This window comes from Amblyomma maculatum, chromosome 7 (assembly GCF_055883805.1).
Source record: "Amblyomma maculatum isolate TAMU_Amacu chromosome 7, ASM5588380v1, whole genome shotgun sequence".
Taxonomy (NCBI): domain Eukaryota; kingdom Metazoa; phylum Arthropoda; class Arachnida; order Ixodida; family Ixodidae; genus Amblyomma; species Amblyomma maculatum.
In genome coordinates this window covers 134,304,596-134,320,320 of record NC_139350.1, presented here as the reverse complement: position 1 = coordinate 134,320,320, position 15,725 = coordinate 134,304,596, and the positions used below count along the sequence as shown (strand labels likewise).

At 48.9% G+C, this 15,725-nt stretch overlaps 1 protein-coding gene across 1 annotated transcript; it reads left to right on the top strand.

The window, feature by feature from the left end:
• The first annotated feature begins 384 nt into the window (after positions 1–384).
• LOC146184798 (uncharacterized) lies at positions 385–9,884 on the top strand. Its single transcript, XM_084608621.1, has 4 exons — positions 385–445; positions 7,769–8,083; positions 9,230–9,622; positions 9,847–9,884. Exons 1-4 carry the CDS (start codon positions 385–387, stop codon positions 9,882–9,884), a joined length of 807 nt encoding a protein of 268 aa, XP_084464747.1.
• Positions 9,885–15,725: the final 5,841 nt, after the last annotated feature.

The following is a 15,725-nucleotide window of genomic DNA, read 5'->3' as shown; positions in this document are numbered from 1 at the left end:
CGATAAGCTACTCGAGTCCCTGGGCCATATCCTTTCAAGTGATCAAATCAGGGCTTTAGAAAAGGGCTCAATGAGAGGGGGCTCGTGGTCTCCTGGTACGCCTCAAAAAGCTCTCCACGTGAAGGTTGCCTGTTGCAACAAATGGTACGAATTTGGGAAGGAGAATGTTGTCACCTTGTCATCAGTAAGGACCCTACAGAACCATACCGAGCACATCAAGTTGAGGCAAGGTAAATTTCAGTCTTTTAACTTTAAAGCTCACAACATTCTCACTTGTATTTGCTCCTTGACTGTGCTTCCACAGGGATTCTGGATGAGGCTTTTGCTGCCCTGAATGAGAAGGTGGCTACCATGGCTCAAGAAGAGAGGCACGCCTGCCTTTTGATGGATGAAATGCAGATTTCGCCTGGACTGGATTATGATGCATCATCAAGATGTATCATAGGTGCGGCAAATATTTTTTCAGAGTCTGCATTGATAGTATACCACATTAGATCAGTATTTTGCATACAGAGACTGGGAACCTCAAAAGTCATTTGCATGCTGGGACTAGTCCAAGGTATTCGAACAAAATGCTTGTCATGAAATATAATGAACTACGTTGTCAGCGTGACATTTTGCACTTTTAATGCATCCATATTGCGGCACTTTCAATGCATTTAGCTTTTGTGAGAATAAGAACCATCTAAATGCATTAAATTGGATCAGAAGATTGCTTTCAGTTTATAATCTCCTTAATTGGTAATGCCCGCACCTTGATATAACTCTGTGCTTGGATTTTTCAGGACAGCCAACAATAGGCCCATCAAATCCATCTGCCAAAGAAGAACTTGGTACACATACACTAGTCTTTATGCTGGCTGGCATCACAAGCAGATGGAAGCAAGCAGTGGCCTACCACTTCACATGTAAGTGACTGGATAGTTGCTTTTTAATTTCGAGCAATGGTTTTACATATGGTCAGGCTCAAAGCAACGGCATGTTGCCATGCAGGGTTGGACAAGCTAAAACGTTTAACGGAGAAGCATTTCTACCCGCATTCATGGAGTTTGCTAGACTAGCTATGAAGCCTCCTTATGCAACTGCGCGAAAGAAACTCCGTGCCAGTGTTTCAAACTGGGACCAAAGCAGAGAGATCAGCTTTGCTGGCTACTACATTAAACCACTGTGCCCTCTCGGTAGCCAGTTTCCTTATATGCTGCGCTGCCAGTCTTTCATGCTGCGTTTTGAAAGTTGTCTTTTGTGTCTTCTCCTCTGAAAAAGTTGCAGCAAAGACCTTAATTGGTTCTCCTTCATTCTGATAAAAGATTAGAGCACCCAGTAAGAACTTGCCCAAATGTGGTAAGACGTGTAAAGCAAAGCTAAGTGATGCAAAACTTAGCTAGACGAGTGGAAATACACTTCTGCATGTATATCTATGCTTAGCCAAACTAAACTGCTGCTTTATTCTTTATTAGTAAGCTGGCACATCAACATACTGCAAATTGTCATATTTTCTTCGTCTAAACTCCATAGCATCATTTACCAATGCTAAAATAATGCAATAATTGAGAAGCAGCAAACCAAGAGCTGTGTACAGCTGCTGAAACATGTTTAGTGGCATTCCATTAATTGCGCGGAAGGTATCATTTGCCAACTTTTGGTGGACATGGGCTGTGAGTAACAGTTGCACATCTAGCTCAACACCGAGCACAGAGGTTACAATCCTGATTTCATGATGTTCAAGAGCAAGGATCAGTGTGCCAGGAGGAGAGCAAAGTCTCATGAGTGTCATTGTTCAGGACTTAACTGCATTGACAGGAAATTTGAATTCCTCAATCCAATGCTGACATATGTTGAGGTCAGCCAGGACGAAAACATGGACAGCAGGGTCATGAATCGACAGAAATTGGGTCAGGACGTTGGCGTATAATAAAGACTCGAGGTTTTTTCTGATGCTATCAATGTACTATAAGTGTTATGCTTTTCTCTAATGTAATTCCAGCAGTGCATTGATATCCCTATTGCAAAACCCTGCGCCACTGGGGCCCAGCGTCCCGCGCCATGCCGGATTATCGGATCAATGTGGCGTCGGAGACTGGGAGGATGCATACTGGGACGTGGCTTACTGACACGCGGTTTACTGGCACGCTCGTACGGGTGGCAACGGTACCCCAGAAAAACCAAAGGCTTGAATAAAAACTAAAATGGAATAAAGTAGCTCACGTAGAATAAAAAAGAATTAGTAAGAAAAAAACTTCAGTGCCAAGCGCTGACAGGATTCGAACCAGGAACCCACGGTTTACCAGCAATAGACGCTAACCACTACACAACGAATATTTTTTTTCTTTATTGAACTACACAACGGAGATAACTGAAATGCATATCATTGCCTTTGCTAAAACAGATGCTTGGGCAAGTTGGTAACTCATTTTGACCGGAACAGCGCGCACTAAGACACAGACAAGAAGAGAGAAACGACACACACGAGCGCTGACTTTCAACTGGTGTTTATTGTTTGGAACGAGGCATATATACACAGTTCCAACAACACAAGGAAAATAACCATCCTTCATTGATTCATAGTCAATTCATGCATGTCACACTGAACAAGGACGATAACAACATTATCATTTTCCCTTCCCTAAAAATGCCAATTCTTTTGAACTGATCGATAAAGAGGGGCTACTGACGCATGCGTCTTTAGACCAGGCGATGTGCGCTGCTTCGATTATTTCGCGTGTTAATTGGTCACTGTGTTTACTTAAAATTTGTGTGCTAGTGAAGTCAGGGTGGCAAGTTTTGTTTTCACAGTCTCTACAATGAATCCCGAGATGCCCTTTTACTGTGTTATGCACGTTATTACTGTGCTCCTTCAGGCGTTCATTGAGGCATCTCCCCGTCTGACCCACATACAGCTTGCCGCATGACGAGGGAATGGCATACACTACACCTTCTTCACATGACACGAATCCATTTTCATGCTTGATGTCGCAATCTCTGGGAACGAAATCAGTATTAACCATTTTGCACATCTTCCCTAGCTTATCTGGAGCCGAAAATATAACCTTAACTCGTGCTCTATTCGCTATCTTTTTTAGTCTGTGGGAGAAATGATGAATGTAAGGTACAACAGTAATTATTTCTTTTTCCTTCCGCGTCTCTGAATCTGCCTGCTTCCCTTTTCCATTTTTGCTCAAGCTACTGAGAATAGATTCGGACACTGATACTAGTAGCTCCTTGGGATAACCAGCCTTAACGAGCCGATCGGTTTGGAGAAGGAAACTATCTTGCATGGAGTGCATGCAGGATTTGTTAAGCGCGTTGTGATAGCATGACTTCACCACAGCACGTTTCACCAGCTTAGAATGAGATGACGTAAAAGAGAGCAATGGCTTTCTGCTTCGTGGCTGGTAAGACCAACACATGTGATGGTGCATTAATCTGAGTTTGAGGTCTAAAAATTGGATGACATTGTTTTCTGGCACATCAGTGGTTAGTATGGGGGGATGAAGGCGCTCTACAAAGTTAGCTTTGATCTGCGTAAAGACTGCGTCAAATTCTTCCACATTAGAGTCTATAAGAACGAGAAAGTCATCTACATATCGAAAACATTGTACAACCTTTGACCCTTTCAATTTTTCTTGAAGCATTCTACCCTTTTGTGCTAACAACGTGTCGTGTCTCTCTTCTTGTCTGTGTCTTAGTGCGTGCTGTTCCGGTCAAAATGAGTTACCAACTTGCCCAAGCGTCTGTTTTAACGAATTTCATTTCTAGTACATCGGGCCCTATTAATTGTCTGTCCGTCCATCCATGTATTCTCGTCACCTACATTGCTGTCGCCGTATGCAACGCTCGATCATTGGCTTTTCTCGTCAAGGAAAAACGTGTTCCAACGTACGTTCTGCAGCTGTTTGGAGGATTCCAGCCTTTGCAGGGCCATTGCTCAAGAATTTGCCACATCCTGAAGGCTGAATGGAACAGACAAGCTCCGTTTTACAGGCGCAGTCTTTTTCTTCTGCTGCAAAGAACCGAAGCCCCACCTCATAGAAAGAAGAAATGGAAAGAACTTTCTGATTTAGCGAACACAACGGCTGACTTCTTGTGGCACTAAACACTTTTCCAGCTCCGGGCATCACCGGCCAGAAAGAAACACTCGACAGAGAATGTAATACACACCGCAGGGAACGTGTCGCTGCCTACGGAAGTGCGTCGTGTTCTCTCCCAGGGACCGAAGTACGCCACGGAACCCAAAAGGTCGCCCGCAGAACTTCTGAGCATGGTGAGGCAGGTGTCCAGGTTGGCACCGGTGGCAGAATCCGATAGGTGCGTGTCTGAAGGAGTTGATGCGCTTCTGCGTTGCAAGGCCCCAGTGAACACCGTCTCGGTTCGGCGAACTGTCTCGAATTTGAAGGGAAGTTCGCTGCGTTTGCTCTCAGCCGACAAGGAAGGGGGATTCCTAGTGCTACCCTCCCATTTGTACGTCAAGAAGGGTAGGGAAGCTACTCAGTCTTCGTTTTCTGTGGCCAATAACCTTAATCTGAAAAGAATTAAAGCTAAGGCCAAGAGAGTGTGCAAAAAACTTAACCTTGATCTGTTAACAAAAAAAGCCGATAAAAGTGAAGGCCTTAGTTTACAAGTGTTTTTTAGCGCAAAAACCCACAAACCAGAGTGTCCGTTTCGTGTGATCGTATCTGAGAGAGGCACATGGCAAAAAATGTAGCCGTTTTTCTAAAGAAGATCTTAAATTCACTCACGTTGGACGATCCTTTCCAATTAAAAAAATCGCAGGATGTAATCCAGTTTTTAGAAACTAACAAGAACAAGGGACTGATGGCCTGCTCCTTTGACGTCAAGGACCTATATTATTCACTACCACATGACGAGCTCTTCGCGTGCTTAGAAGAATGTATTGACCAGCAAGGAGTAATTGAATTCCAAAACAAGAACGGCATATCCGCCGAAGGCTTTTTAGAACTACTTCAAGTGTATTTAACTTCTGCCTTCATTTCCTGGGATGGTGAGTTTTACCTGCAAAAACGAGGAGTTTGCATCGGGTCATGCATAGCTTCCGTGCTTAGTGACTTGTGGTTAGCACAAAAGGGTAGAATGCTTCAAGAAAAATTGAAAGGGTCAAAGGTTGTACAATGTTTTCGATATGTAGATGACTTTCTCGTTCTTATAGACTCTAATGTGGCAGAATTTGACGCAATCTTTACGCAGATCAAAGCTAACTTTGTAGAGTGCCTTCATCCCCTCATACTAACCACTGAAGTGCCAGAAAACAATGTCATCCAATTTTTAGACCTCAAACTCAGATTAATGCACCATCACATGTGTTGGTCTTACCAGCCACGAAGCAGAAAGCCATTGCTCTCTTTTACTTCATCTTATTCTAAGCTGGTGAAACGTGCTGTGGTGAAGTCATGCTATCACAACGCGCGTAACAAATCCTGCATGCACTCCATGCAAGATAGTTTCCTTCTCCAAACCGATTGGCTCGTTAAGGCTGGTTATCCCAAGCAGCCACTAGTATCAGTGTCCGAATCTATTCTCAGTAGCTTGAGCAAAAATGGAAAAGGGAAGCAGGCAGATTCAGAGACGCGGAAGGAAAAAGAAATAATTACTGTTGTACCTTACATTCATCATTTCTCCCACAGACTAAAAAAGACAGCGAATAGAGCACGAGTTAAGGTTATATTTTCGGCTCCAGATAAGCTAGGGAAGATGTGCAAAATGGTTAATACTGATTTCGTTCCCAGAGATTGCGACATCAAGCATGAAAATCGATTCGTGTCATGTGAAGAAGGTGTAGTGTATGCCATTCCCTTGTCATGCGGCAAGCTGTATGTGGGTCAGACGGGGAGATGCCTCAATGAACGCCTGAAGGAGCACAATAATAACGTGCATAACACAGTAAAAGGGCATCTCGGGATTCATTGTAGAGACTGTGAAAACAAAACTTGCCACCCTGACTTCACTAGCACACAAATTTTAAGTAAACACAGTGACCAATTAACACGCGAAATAATCGAAGCAGCGCACATCGCCTGGTCTAAAGACGCATGCGTCAGTAGCCCCTCTTTATCGATCAGTTCAAAAGAATTGGCATTTTTAGGGAAGGGAAAATGATAATGTTGTTATCGTCCTTGTTCAGTGTGACATGCATGAATTGACTATGAATCAATGAAGGATGGTTGTTTTCCTTGTGTTGTTGGAACTGTGTATATATGCCTCATTCCAAACAATAAACACCAGTTGAAAGTCAGCGCTCGTGTGTGTCGTGTCTCTCTTCTTGTCTGTGTCTTAGTGCGCGCTGTTCCGGTCAAAATTGCCTTTGCATTTTAAGTCCGCCTCAATATTTTGGGGTTGGGACTTTCACGTTTCGAAGTGTAGAGACTATGGCCACCGCTATAACGACTGCAACTTATTGAGCACTGGAGCATGCTGCTAGCTCTCGAAACTTGACAGTAACATTCTGGATGTCTATGTGCACCATGATATGCATGCAAAACATTTTAAAAGATCGTGTTTCACAGCGTCGGTTGTTCGGTCGTGCTCTGCTACTACGCTCGTAATTGTTGCTAAACACTAAGCTCCAGCACAAATCTTCAAGGAATATTGCTTTAAAAAGCTCCACAACCGGCACACGGAGTGGCAAGAGTCATATTTTGGTTGTAACTAAATCTTAGTCATATGTAAACATTTCAGAAAGCGTGGTAATGACCGAGGGCGCGGCTAGCTGTTTCCTACGTAGTGCAGGAAAGAGCACTGAAAAACTTAGAAACGCGTACTGGACTTACATCGCAAGCGCTGTATGTTCTTTTTTTTTTTCACCCAGTGTTTCATCGTTCGGCAAGCTATTTTTTTCCCCGTTATATTTTTTTCAATCAGCTGTTTTTACTTGGCTGGTACGCTAGCTAATGCTTAGACCTTGTTTGAAGCCAGCGATTGAGCCACAGTAAGCATTTTGGCAGTAATCATCGTGTTCCAGCGCTTTCACAAAAAATGATCAAGTTTTTGACGGTAGCCTACATTATTCGTTTATTTTTTCAGTTGTCAGTTAATTGCCTGACACAGTGAGTGATGTGCATATACCAGCTGCGTCGATCGAGGTTGCTTAAGAAAGGTAGACTCGCCCATCTAAAATCTCGAACGAAAAACAATCTGCCCTCATTTTCAACTCAGGTGCCCAATGTGTTTCATGAAAACAGCGCTTAGCAGGAAAATACTTTTTCATTTCCTCTGTCCCGGCTCCCCAGTTTTCGGACTTCGGATTATTTTCATAATGATACTGGGAACAGTGCGGCTCTAGCGCGCGCGTACAGCGCATTTCCGAGTGCCATGCAAAATACCATTGGGCCACCCAGCTTATAAAGCAAGTCCCAGCTTTTTCTCCCATCGTAGCAGCGCTACCAGTGTCTTCACAGCACAGATCTAGTGAATCTCGCAGAGTGCCAGCATTCCTAGTAAAAACCAATGAGAAAAAAAATACTTGTTTCGTACTGGAAGATACTGGAGGGCGCTGCACTTTGTGATAGGGAGGGATTTGAAGATATTTTGAAATGTTATATGCTATCTGATACATTATTGGAGTAGAATATTTTTGCGGGCGAGTTGATTCATCGCAGATAAAAGGTAAACTGTGCGAAGAAAACGGGACACTAGACAAAGGAACAAAAATTGCGCCCGTGTTGTAGTTTTTGTTCCTTCGTCTAGTGTCCCGTTTTATTTGCGCAGTTTACCTTTTATCTGATACATTATTGATCATGATGTTTGTTCTTTGCAGCTTCCTCATTCAATGCAGAGGAGGTGAAAAGTTGCCTTTTCGCAATCCTTCGCCGTGAGGAAGACGTTGGCATTACCATCGGTGCAGCAGTAACCGATATGGGACCAGGCAAGACGGCCATTTGGCGACTCTGTGGCATCCAAGTGACAAAATATGGGAAACCAAGTGTGTCATGCCCTCACCCTTGTGGTGGAGGAAGGCAGCTCTACTTCTTGGCTGACTGTCCACATCTGCATAAAAACCTGAGAGGCCTCTTGGTACGAGGGCAGCAGATAACTTTGGACATATCCACAGTGAAAAAGCATAACCTCCCCAGTAACAAGGAGAGCCTCACAGACTGTATGCCATATATGCTGTGATTTTACTGTTGTGAACACTTGCTCTGCACACGCTAGTGCAAACTTCAAAATAGAGCAAGCCAAATTTGAAGCTGTTGACATGCATCTGGACTGCATATACGTGGGTGCATTTTTAGTTAATGTCCTCGAGTTTGAGTTTAACGGTGCTTATAACTTTCTTCATTTGCAAATTCAGATTACGTCTTTCAACTTGTATTAGTACCACTTACCGCATTTATTGAAATTAATGCTTGTACAGAAATATAATGCTTATACCTCTCAGTATAAAGCAGGCATCATTTTTTAGTAAGTGGTGGTATAATGTAAGTAAACAATACTAATAATGTAATATCGGGCTCAATGTGAGCTGCAGTACACAAGATATGTTTGGTTATAGTTACGAACAGCAAGCCTACTGGAATGTTGTGCAATTAGCGACTGATGAAAGAAGGTACCTTGAATGTTTGTACATGTTTGGGGCTCTGTACAAAGGCACATAATTTTGATGTGAAGAGAAATCTGTTGCTTCACTCGGAAAGTTGCGAGGAATATTTTGCTCAAAGTATAATTGTTACATGGCAGTGGATATTCTCCAACCGAGAAAGCGAGAAGCTTTAACTAGAATTTTTTAGCAATAAAAATAAAGTGATGAAAAAAAGAAAAGTAATGAAGGAAGAAGGAGAGTGAGAATGACAGAGGGCCAAGTTGGCTTGGGGTTTAGCAGGCTGTCACGCTAATGTGACACAGGAAGGGGAACCATTGGTCAGCGGCAGTCTTTCAATTGAAATGGTACAGTGCTGATGTAGATGCAGAAATCACAAAAACAAAGTGTTGGCAGGCCCCACTGCCATTGCGTCCTGCTAGTGTAATAGCCCCTTAGCAAGTAGCTTCAGACACTTTTTGCTTTCTTCTAACTTAAGGGCAAATGTTTTCTCTGTGCTGTGAATGTTTGCTTTTGTTTTGTAACAACATTTTTGTACTGAATGCGTACTCAAACTAGTAGCCTTTTGTTTTTACAATAGGTAAAGAGAGCAGATGAGTAGCATAATTTAAGAAACGTTTATTCAATAAAGCAGCATGGGTCGCAAGCATGCATAATTTATGAGTTGCTTGCACTATGAAGATGTTCTATGGTCCTTGCAGGTCTCCCTAGAATGCATCAAGCAGGCTTGTGAAATTGATTCCAGGCACAAGCTCAAGTTCATGCCTCACTTGAAGTTGCGAGACCTGGATCCAAATCATTTCGAAAAAATGAATGTGGCATCCGCACATGCTCTTTTGCATCACGCCACTGCTGCAGGTCTGCGGTACTTGGTGCAGAATGACCACTTGGCCAAGGAGGCCCTTACAACTGCATTTTTCATTGAGCAGGTGTTCTGGTGGTTCACAATAATGAGCTCGCGTTCAAGAAAAATTGCCCTGAGTGAAAGCTGCCCTCAGAAAGCAGATGAGGCAAAAGACTTTCTCGCACACTTTGTTAGCATGTGTAGTGAGCTGCAGATCACAGACAAGCTGGGTAAGGGGTGTTGGAAACCAATGCAAACAAGAATTGTACTGTCAACATTGTGTGCTCTGCAGCTCAGAGAGTATTATATTTTTAAACATAACTTCAGGTTTCTCATGCTGAGTAGGCTGAGCTAAGATGCCCTCGAAAACCTGTTTAGTACTGTTAGAATGAAGTCTCCCATTCCACGGGCAAGAGAGTTTAAGTCAACATTTAGGATAATTGTGCTTGCACAGTTTTCGCAGCCTTCTCGCCACAGTTCATATTCTGCTGACGACTCACAGGATCTTCTGACCTTCTTAGCAAACCGACAAGAGTTGACAACAAGGTGGCACTCTGTAGTGATACTGTGGACACAAGTGTAGATGGAGTTATAGAGCTTGTGGGCGATTTCTCTGCCCGAGGGATGTGCATGACAAACACACAGTGGGCCGTATAACGAACATCTTTAATCTCACGTAAGCGCGGGCGTCGTCTAAGGCTGTGCGGGGTCGTCGTCCGGGGGGGCTGCGGGTCGTTTCCGTGGAGAAGCGTCAGGAGCGAAGCAGCAGGATCGAAGAGGCAGGGACCAAGAGGACGAGACGGCGGCACGAGCCTTCTATTATAGCCCCCTCGCGCGGGACCGGTTATCCCCGAACGAGCGGGGAGAGGGAAACCGGCAGCGCGCAAGGAGCCTTGGGATAGTGGCGACGAGCACTAAAGATATGTGGAGTAGGGCCCCACATTTCCCCCCCCTCAGCGTCCGACCCGGAGTCCGCCAGCAGGCGATCCAACTCGTCCGGGTCTGGGCTGACGTCTGTCGAGACCGAGGGGGGCGCTGTGGACCCTGCCCGCGCCTGGGCGATGATGGCCTTCGCCGCCGGAGACAGCAGCTCGGGCCGGCTCGATTGAAGGAGGCGTAAGGCTGCCTCCTCTGGGCTGCCCCTCTGGACGGGCTGTCCGGCTGCCAAAGCGGTCGCTGCGACCACTGCCCGGTGCAGCCGCTCCGCCGCCTCTGCACGGCTCCTATGCAGCGCCCCGGCCTCGTGGATGGCGCAGCACACACGAAGGGTGCCGCAGAGACCGCACACGCCTGCGCGCTCCTCTTCTGTGTAGTGGGCCGGGGGCTCGTCGTCCCGGTCCTCTAAAGTAAGGCCCCGGAACGGCAGGGGCACCGACTGCAGGGCCTCTCCGCGGAGAGGCCTGGCCTGGTCTCGCCACCTGGACCCCGCGCAGTAGGAGACCGCCGGCCCGACGGCGACCGTGGTCCAGGTGGCGGTCTGCCGCACAGTCCTCTGCCGCTTGGACTGCGGCTCCAGGGCTGGGGGTGGGCCCCCCGAACGCTTTCCGTGTCCCACATCACTGGGGGGGGGGGCTCCTCCAGTGCTTCTCCGGGCCGGTAGGCCAGTGGCGATGGGCACCCCGCCCACTCGTTCCAGGCCGCTGGCACAGCCTCTGTTGCTCGTGCACCTGGTGGGCGCGCTCGACCCGGGCGCCGGAATACCGCCTGGGTGACATGCTGTGAGGGGCACAGAGGGGGTTAGACGAGAGGCACGGGTTTTACCTGGTCCTCAGGTTGCAGCGTCGGTTGCAAACAGTGCCACTACGTGCTCGCCTTCCCGGGGGAAAGATCGCTGAATCGCCTTGAGCTTCCACCGCTTCGCAGTTATCGTCCTTGCGAAGGTGGTAAGCTTTCAAGTCTGCGACATGAAGCGGACCGGCGGTTTCACCGCTCGTCGACAACCGTAGCTGGTAGGTGAGTGGCCTAGTCCGAGCCGTAACTTCGAACGGTCCAACCCACTTGTGCGCTAGCGACGCGGCGAAACCACGTGCTGCGTTACTAAGCGGGTGCGTTCTTTTCAGTACCAAGTCGCCCGTGTTGAAAACGACGTGACGACGACCTTTGTTGTACTGATCCGCTTGCTTCATGCGCGCGACATCGAGGTTTTCACGAGCCGTGCGCTGCGCTGCCTCAAGGCGCTCGCGGAGCTTTGCCGCGTACTGCGTAAGCGGAGGGGGCGCGGGCCCCGCCGCGTCAAGTAGGGCGTTCTCTAGCGGAAAAGCGATCTCTTTCCCAAAATTCAAGTAAGGGGGTGTCGTACCCACCGCCCTGTTCACGGTTGTTCTAGTGGCGAAAGCCAGATCGGAGAGCCGTGCTTCCCAATCTCTGTGTTGCTCGGTCGTCGCGACCAGCATACTGTTAACATTCCGATTTACTCTCTCGGTTATGTTGCTCTGAGCGTGGTAGGGACTCGTTTTCCTGTGGCGGATTTGAAGCGCCCGACAGGAATCAACAAAGACTTTTCTTGTGAAATACGAAGCATTGTCTGTAATCAGGCCGGAAGGGAACCGAAACGAGTGAATGTCTCCAACAGTTTCTCCCAAATCCGTTCTGACACAAGCTTCCTAAGGGGGAAAACCTCAACCCACTTGGAATAGTGGTCCATTATTACAAGGATATATTGGTGTCCGCGCGCGGAGCGAGGTAGGGGTCCCATGATATCGCACATGACCACTTGCCATGGATAGTTGCTAACTATCGGCTTCATCATGCCAGCGGGTTTCCCCGCCCGATGCTTGGCTACCTGGCAAACAGGACAAGCACGGGCGAAGCCCAGCACCTCCTTTCTCATACCTGGCCAGGTCGCGACACGGCATAAGTTGTCATAAGTCTTACTGCCGCTGCCATGGCCTGCCAGCGCTGAGTCATGGAAGTACTGGAGGAATCGTTTGCGCAACTTCCTCGGGACCACGACTCAGAAGGGGGATGCAATCGCCTCTTCCTCGTCAAGTTGGGGGATGTAGCAGAGCAGTAAGCCATTATCGCCCAGCAGATACGCATCGTACTTGCCCTCAGCATTCCCGGTGCAAGCTGCACTACTCGCCAGCTTTGTCAGCACCCGCTGGCATAGACCGTCTGCTTTCTAGGCCTCAATTAGCTCTTCCCTCCTTATCGCTACTCCCCAAGACCGATTTCTCTCTGCCTCGATTCTTGGCAGGCGAGTAGTCGCCGCCACCAGCTGCTGCGCCTTCTCTCTCTCGCAGCACAGCGCGGCAACTCTATCCGCCTCCTTTCTCTCTTTAACTACGCAGGGCGCCACACTCGCATCCGCCCCCTCCTCCTCTCCAGTAGCGGCGACGCCGCTTTCAGCAATGCAGGTCTTCGCCTCTTTTACGCTTCTGCCAGCCTTCAACGGTGCGCGCGATAGAGCATCGGCCACCTTATTCATGCTGCCCCGGCGGTACTCAATGGCGTACGCGTAACGTTGCAACATCAGCGCTCATCTCGCGAGTCTGCCTGCGGGGTTTTTCAGCCTCTTTAACCACGAAAGTGCCTGGTGATCTGTCTGCACGGTGAAAACCGCTCCGTCTAGGTACATGTCGAACTTTGACACTGCGAACATTTCGCCAGGCATTCCTTTTTGGGCACGGAGTAATTCCGCTCCGCCAAAGTGAGAGTGCGGCTAGCGAACGTGACAAGGCGCAGCTCGACCTCGTGTTCCTGCAACAAAACCGCTCCTACACCGGCATCACTAGCATCTGTCTGCAAGACAAATGGCTTGTTCAGGTTGGGCAGGCGCAAACTAGCGGTATTCGCTATCGCGCGAGCCAAGGCAACAAAAGCGTCGTTCTGTTCCTTGCCCCAAACCCACTTCGAGCCATTTCGCAACAGCTGGTTCAACGGCCTAGCGAGCTCTGACAACTAGGGATGAATTGTCTGTAGAAGGCAACCATTCCCAAAAACCTCTGCAAGCTTTTCACGTCCGTCGGGCAGGAGTAGTTCAGAATTGCCTGCAGTTTGTCATCGTTCGGTCTCAAAGTGCCATCATCAACCACAAATCCCAAGGGGTTCACTCTCTTTGATGCCAACTGCACTTCCTTTGGGTTGATCGTTATACCCGCACGTCTCATTTTTTCAAGAACGGAATTCAGGTCAATGAGATGCTCTTAGAACGACTTTGAGAATATCACGCCATCGCGTAGTTGAACCTTGCATCGCCCAGCACGATGTCCATCAATCGCATGAACGTGCTCGGTGCATTAGACAAACCAAACGGGAGTCGAGTAAATTCGAAGAGCCCGCGGTGACAGGTGAATGCGGTTTTCTGAATGTCACCTTCCGCCACCTCAATCTGCAGGTACCCTCTACTTGCATCCAGAACTGTGAAGAACCTTGCGTTCCCTAACGCATACATCACAGCCTCGATCGACTGGAAAGGGTACGCAACCGTAGGCGTCAGTGAGTTGAGCTTTCGATAATCAACACACAGCCTGACCGAACGATCTTTCTTTGGCGCTAGAACCACTGGGGACGCCCAGGGACTTTGTGAGGGTCTCACCGCGCCGGTATCAATCATCTCATCAAGGGCACAGTCGAAAAGCTGTCTCTTATGCGCGCTTAACGGCCGCGGGTTACATCTGAAAGGGCGCGCATCACCCGTTTCAATCTCGTGCTGAAGCAAGTCGGTTCTGCCTGGTCTATCTGTGAAGCAATCCGAAAACGGGAGTAAAGTTTTCCCGAGCCTTCGGCGCTGACTACCGGTTCCTGAGAAGGACGCGATAATTGCTTCCAATGGGCTACCATTCAGTGTCGTGGGGGAGCCGTCTGCCACAAAAGCATGGACGCTCGCTCGCTGAGCGACGCATTTCTGTTTGGGCGCGCTAACAAAGGGAAAGAGGGGGTGAAGGGGCTGTAGCGATAGCCATTCTCCCCCATGTCAAGCACAATGCCTTCGCTCGAAAGAAAATCTCTTCCCAGAATAACTGGTATGGCTAAGCCGGGCAGATAGACGAAGCGATGCCTCCGATTCCTGCCGTCGAAACGCAGGACCAGACGTACCGCTCCCTTCGCTTTTGTCCCTGCTGCTAAGCTCAAAGGGGTTTCGGCTGGCCTGACACGGATGTTACATCTATGGCAGGCCTCGAAAACGTCATCACCGACCAGTGACAGAGTTGAGCCCGTGTCAACGAGTGCCGAGCAGCTTTGACCAACTAACCGCACTAGCATAAAAGGGCTCGAGCGCGACAACCTTCCTTGCGCTCTACAGGCGAGGGGGACAAAAGCTTCTGCGCCACCGGTGCGGTCGCCCGGTGACACGGCGTGGGAGTACATTTCCCATTTTCCGCCGTGGCTTCCACGAAATTCTCCCGCCGACGGCGACAGGCTGGTATTACCAATTATCGCCGCCGGCGGTCCGCGTTTCCCTGCATACTCCTTACTTGACCCTATCGTGCCACGTGGCCCGGCTGGTTGCAATTCCAGCAAAGCCGATCGTTCACCTGCCGCGCGGTCGGGGGATGCCGCGTTCCACGAAGCGGCTGGGGACGTCTTTCCTCTCTCTCCGCGCCTGTGCGGACGTCGCTGGCGAGCCCAGCTCGACGCCGCTGCTCGAACGCGTACGGGTCAAGAGCGCGAGGAATCGCGGAGCCTTCCGCTGGCCTTTCCTGCCCTACCGTCATTACGTCTGCGCCACTGGTGCGCGGCGCGGAGTCTTGGCCTCCGGCCCAGGCACATCGCGGCTTTAGCGATTCGGCTGGCCTGGGGGTGGCTGGTAGCGCAATTCAGCGAGTAAATCCGCCTGTACTACTTTCGCTTCTTGTGCTAGGGCCTCGAGGTTTGCAAAACCACGTCCCCGCAAATACGGCTTGAAGCGCGGATGGCATTGCCTCATCACGCGCGTGACCTATTCTAGATCGGTTGCCATGGGATCTGCCCTCTTGTAGAGCTCCTGCATTGCGCGTACATACTCGAGGAGGCTCTCCTCTGGGTGCTGTGTGCGCAACGCTAGCTCCTCAAGCATCCGGCGTTCGTAATCGGGCGGCAAGAACTCGGCGCGGAAGCGATCTCTGAAGTCTGTCATCGACTGGAAGGCCGGCTGGCAGCGTCTCCATCGCGCCGCGCTCTCAACAAGTGCTACGGGAATTACCTGCGCTAACACCACGTCGTCTGGGGAACCCAGTGCCGTCTGATAATCCTCGAGTGCTTGCAAGAACTCGTGGACTGACTTCACGTCCGTGTAGCCGGAAAAAGGAGGGAACCTCTACATTTATCCGCGGACGCGACACTGTCGCCGCAGCTGTGGCTTGGTTGGCGCTAGCCACCGAACCGAGCTGACGGGTGAACACCGACAAAATT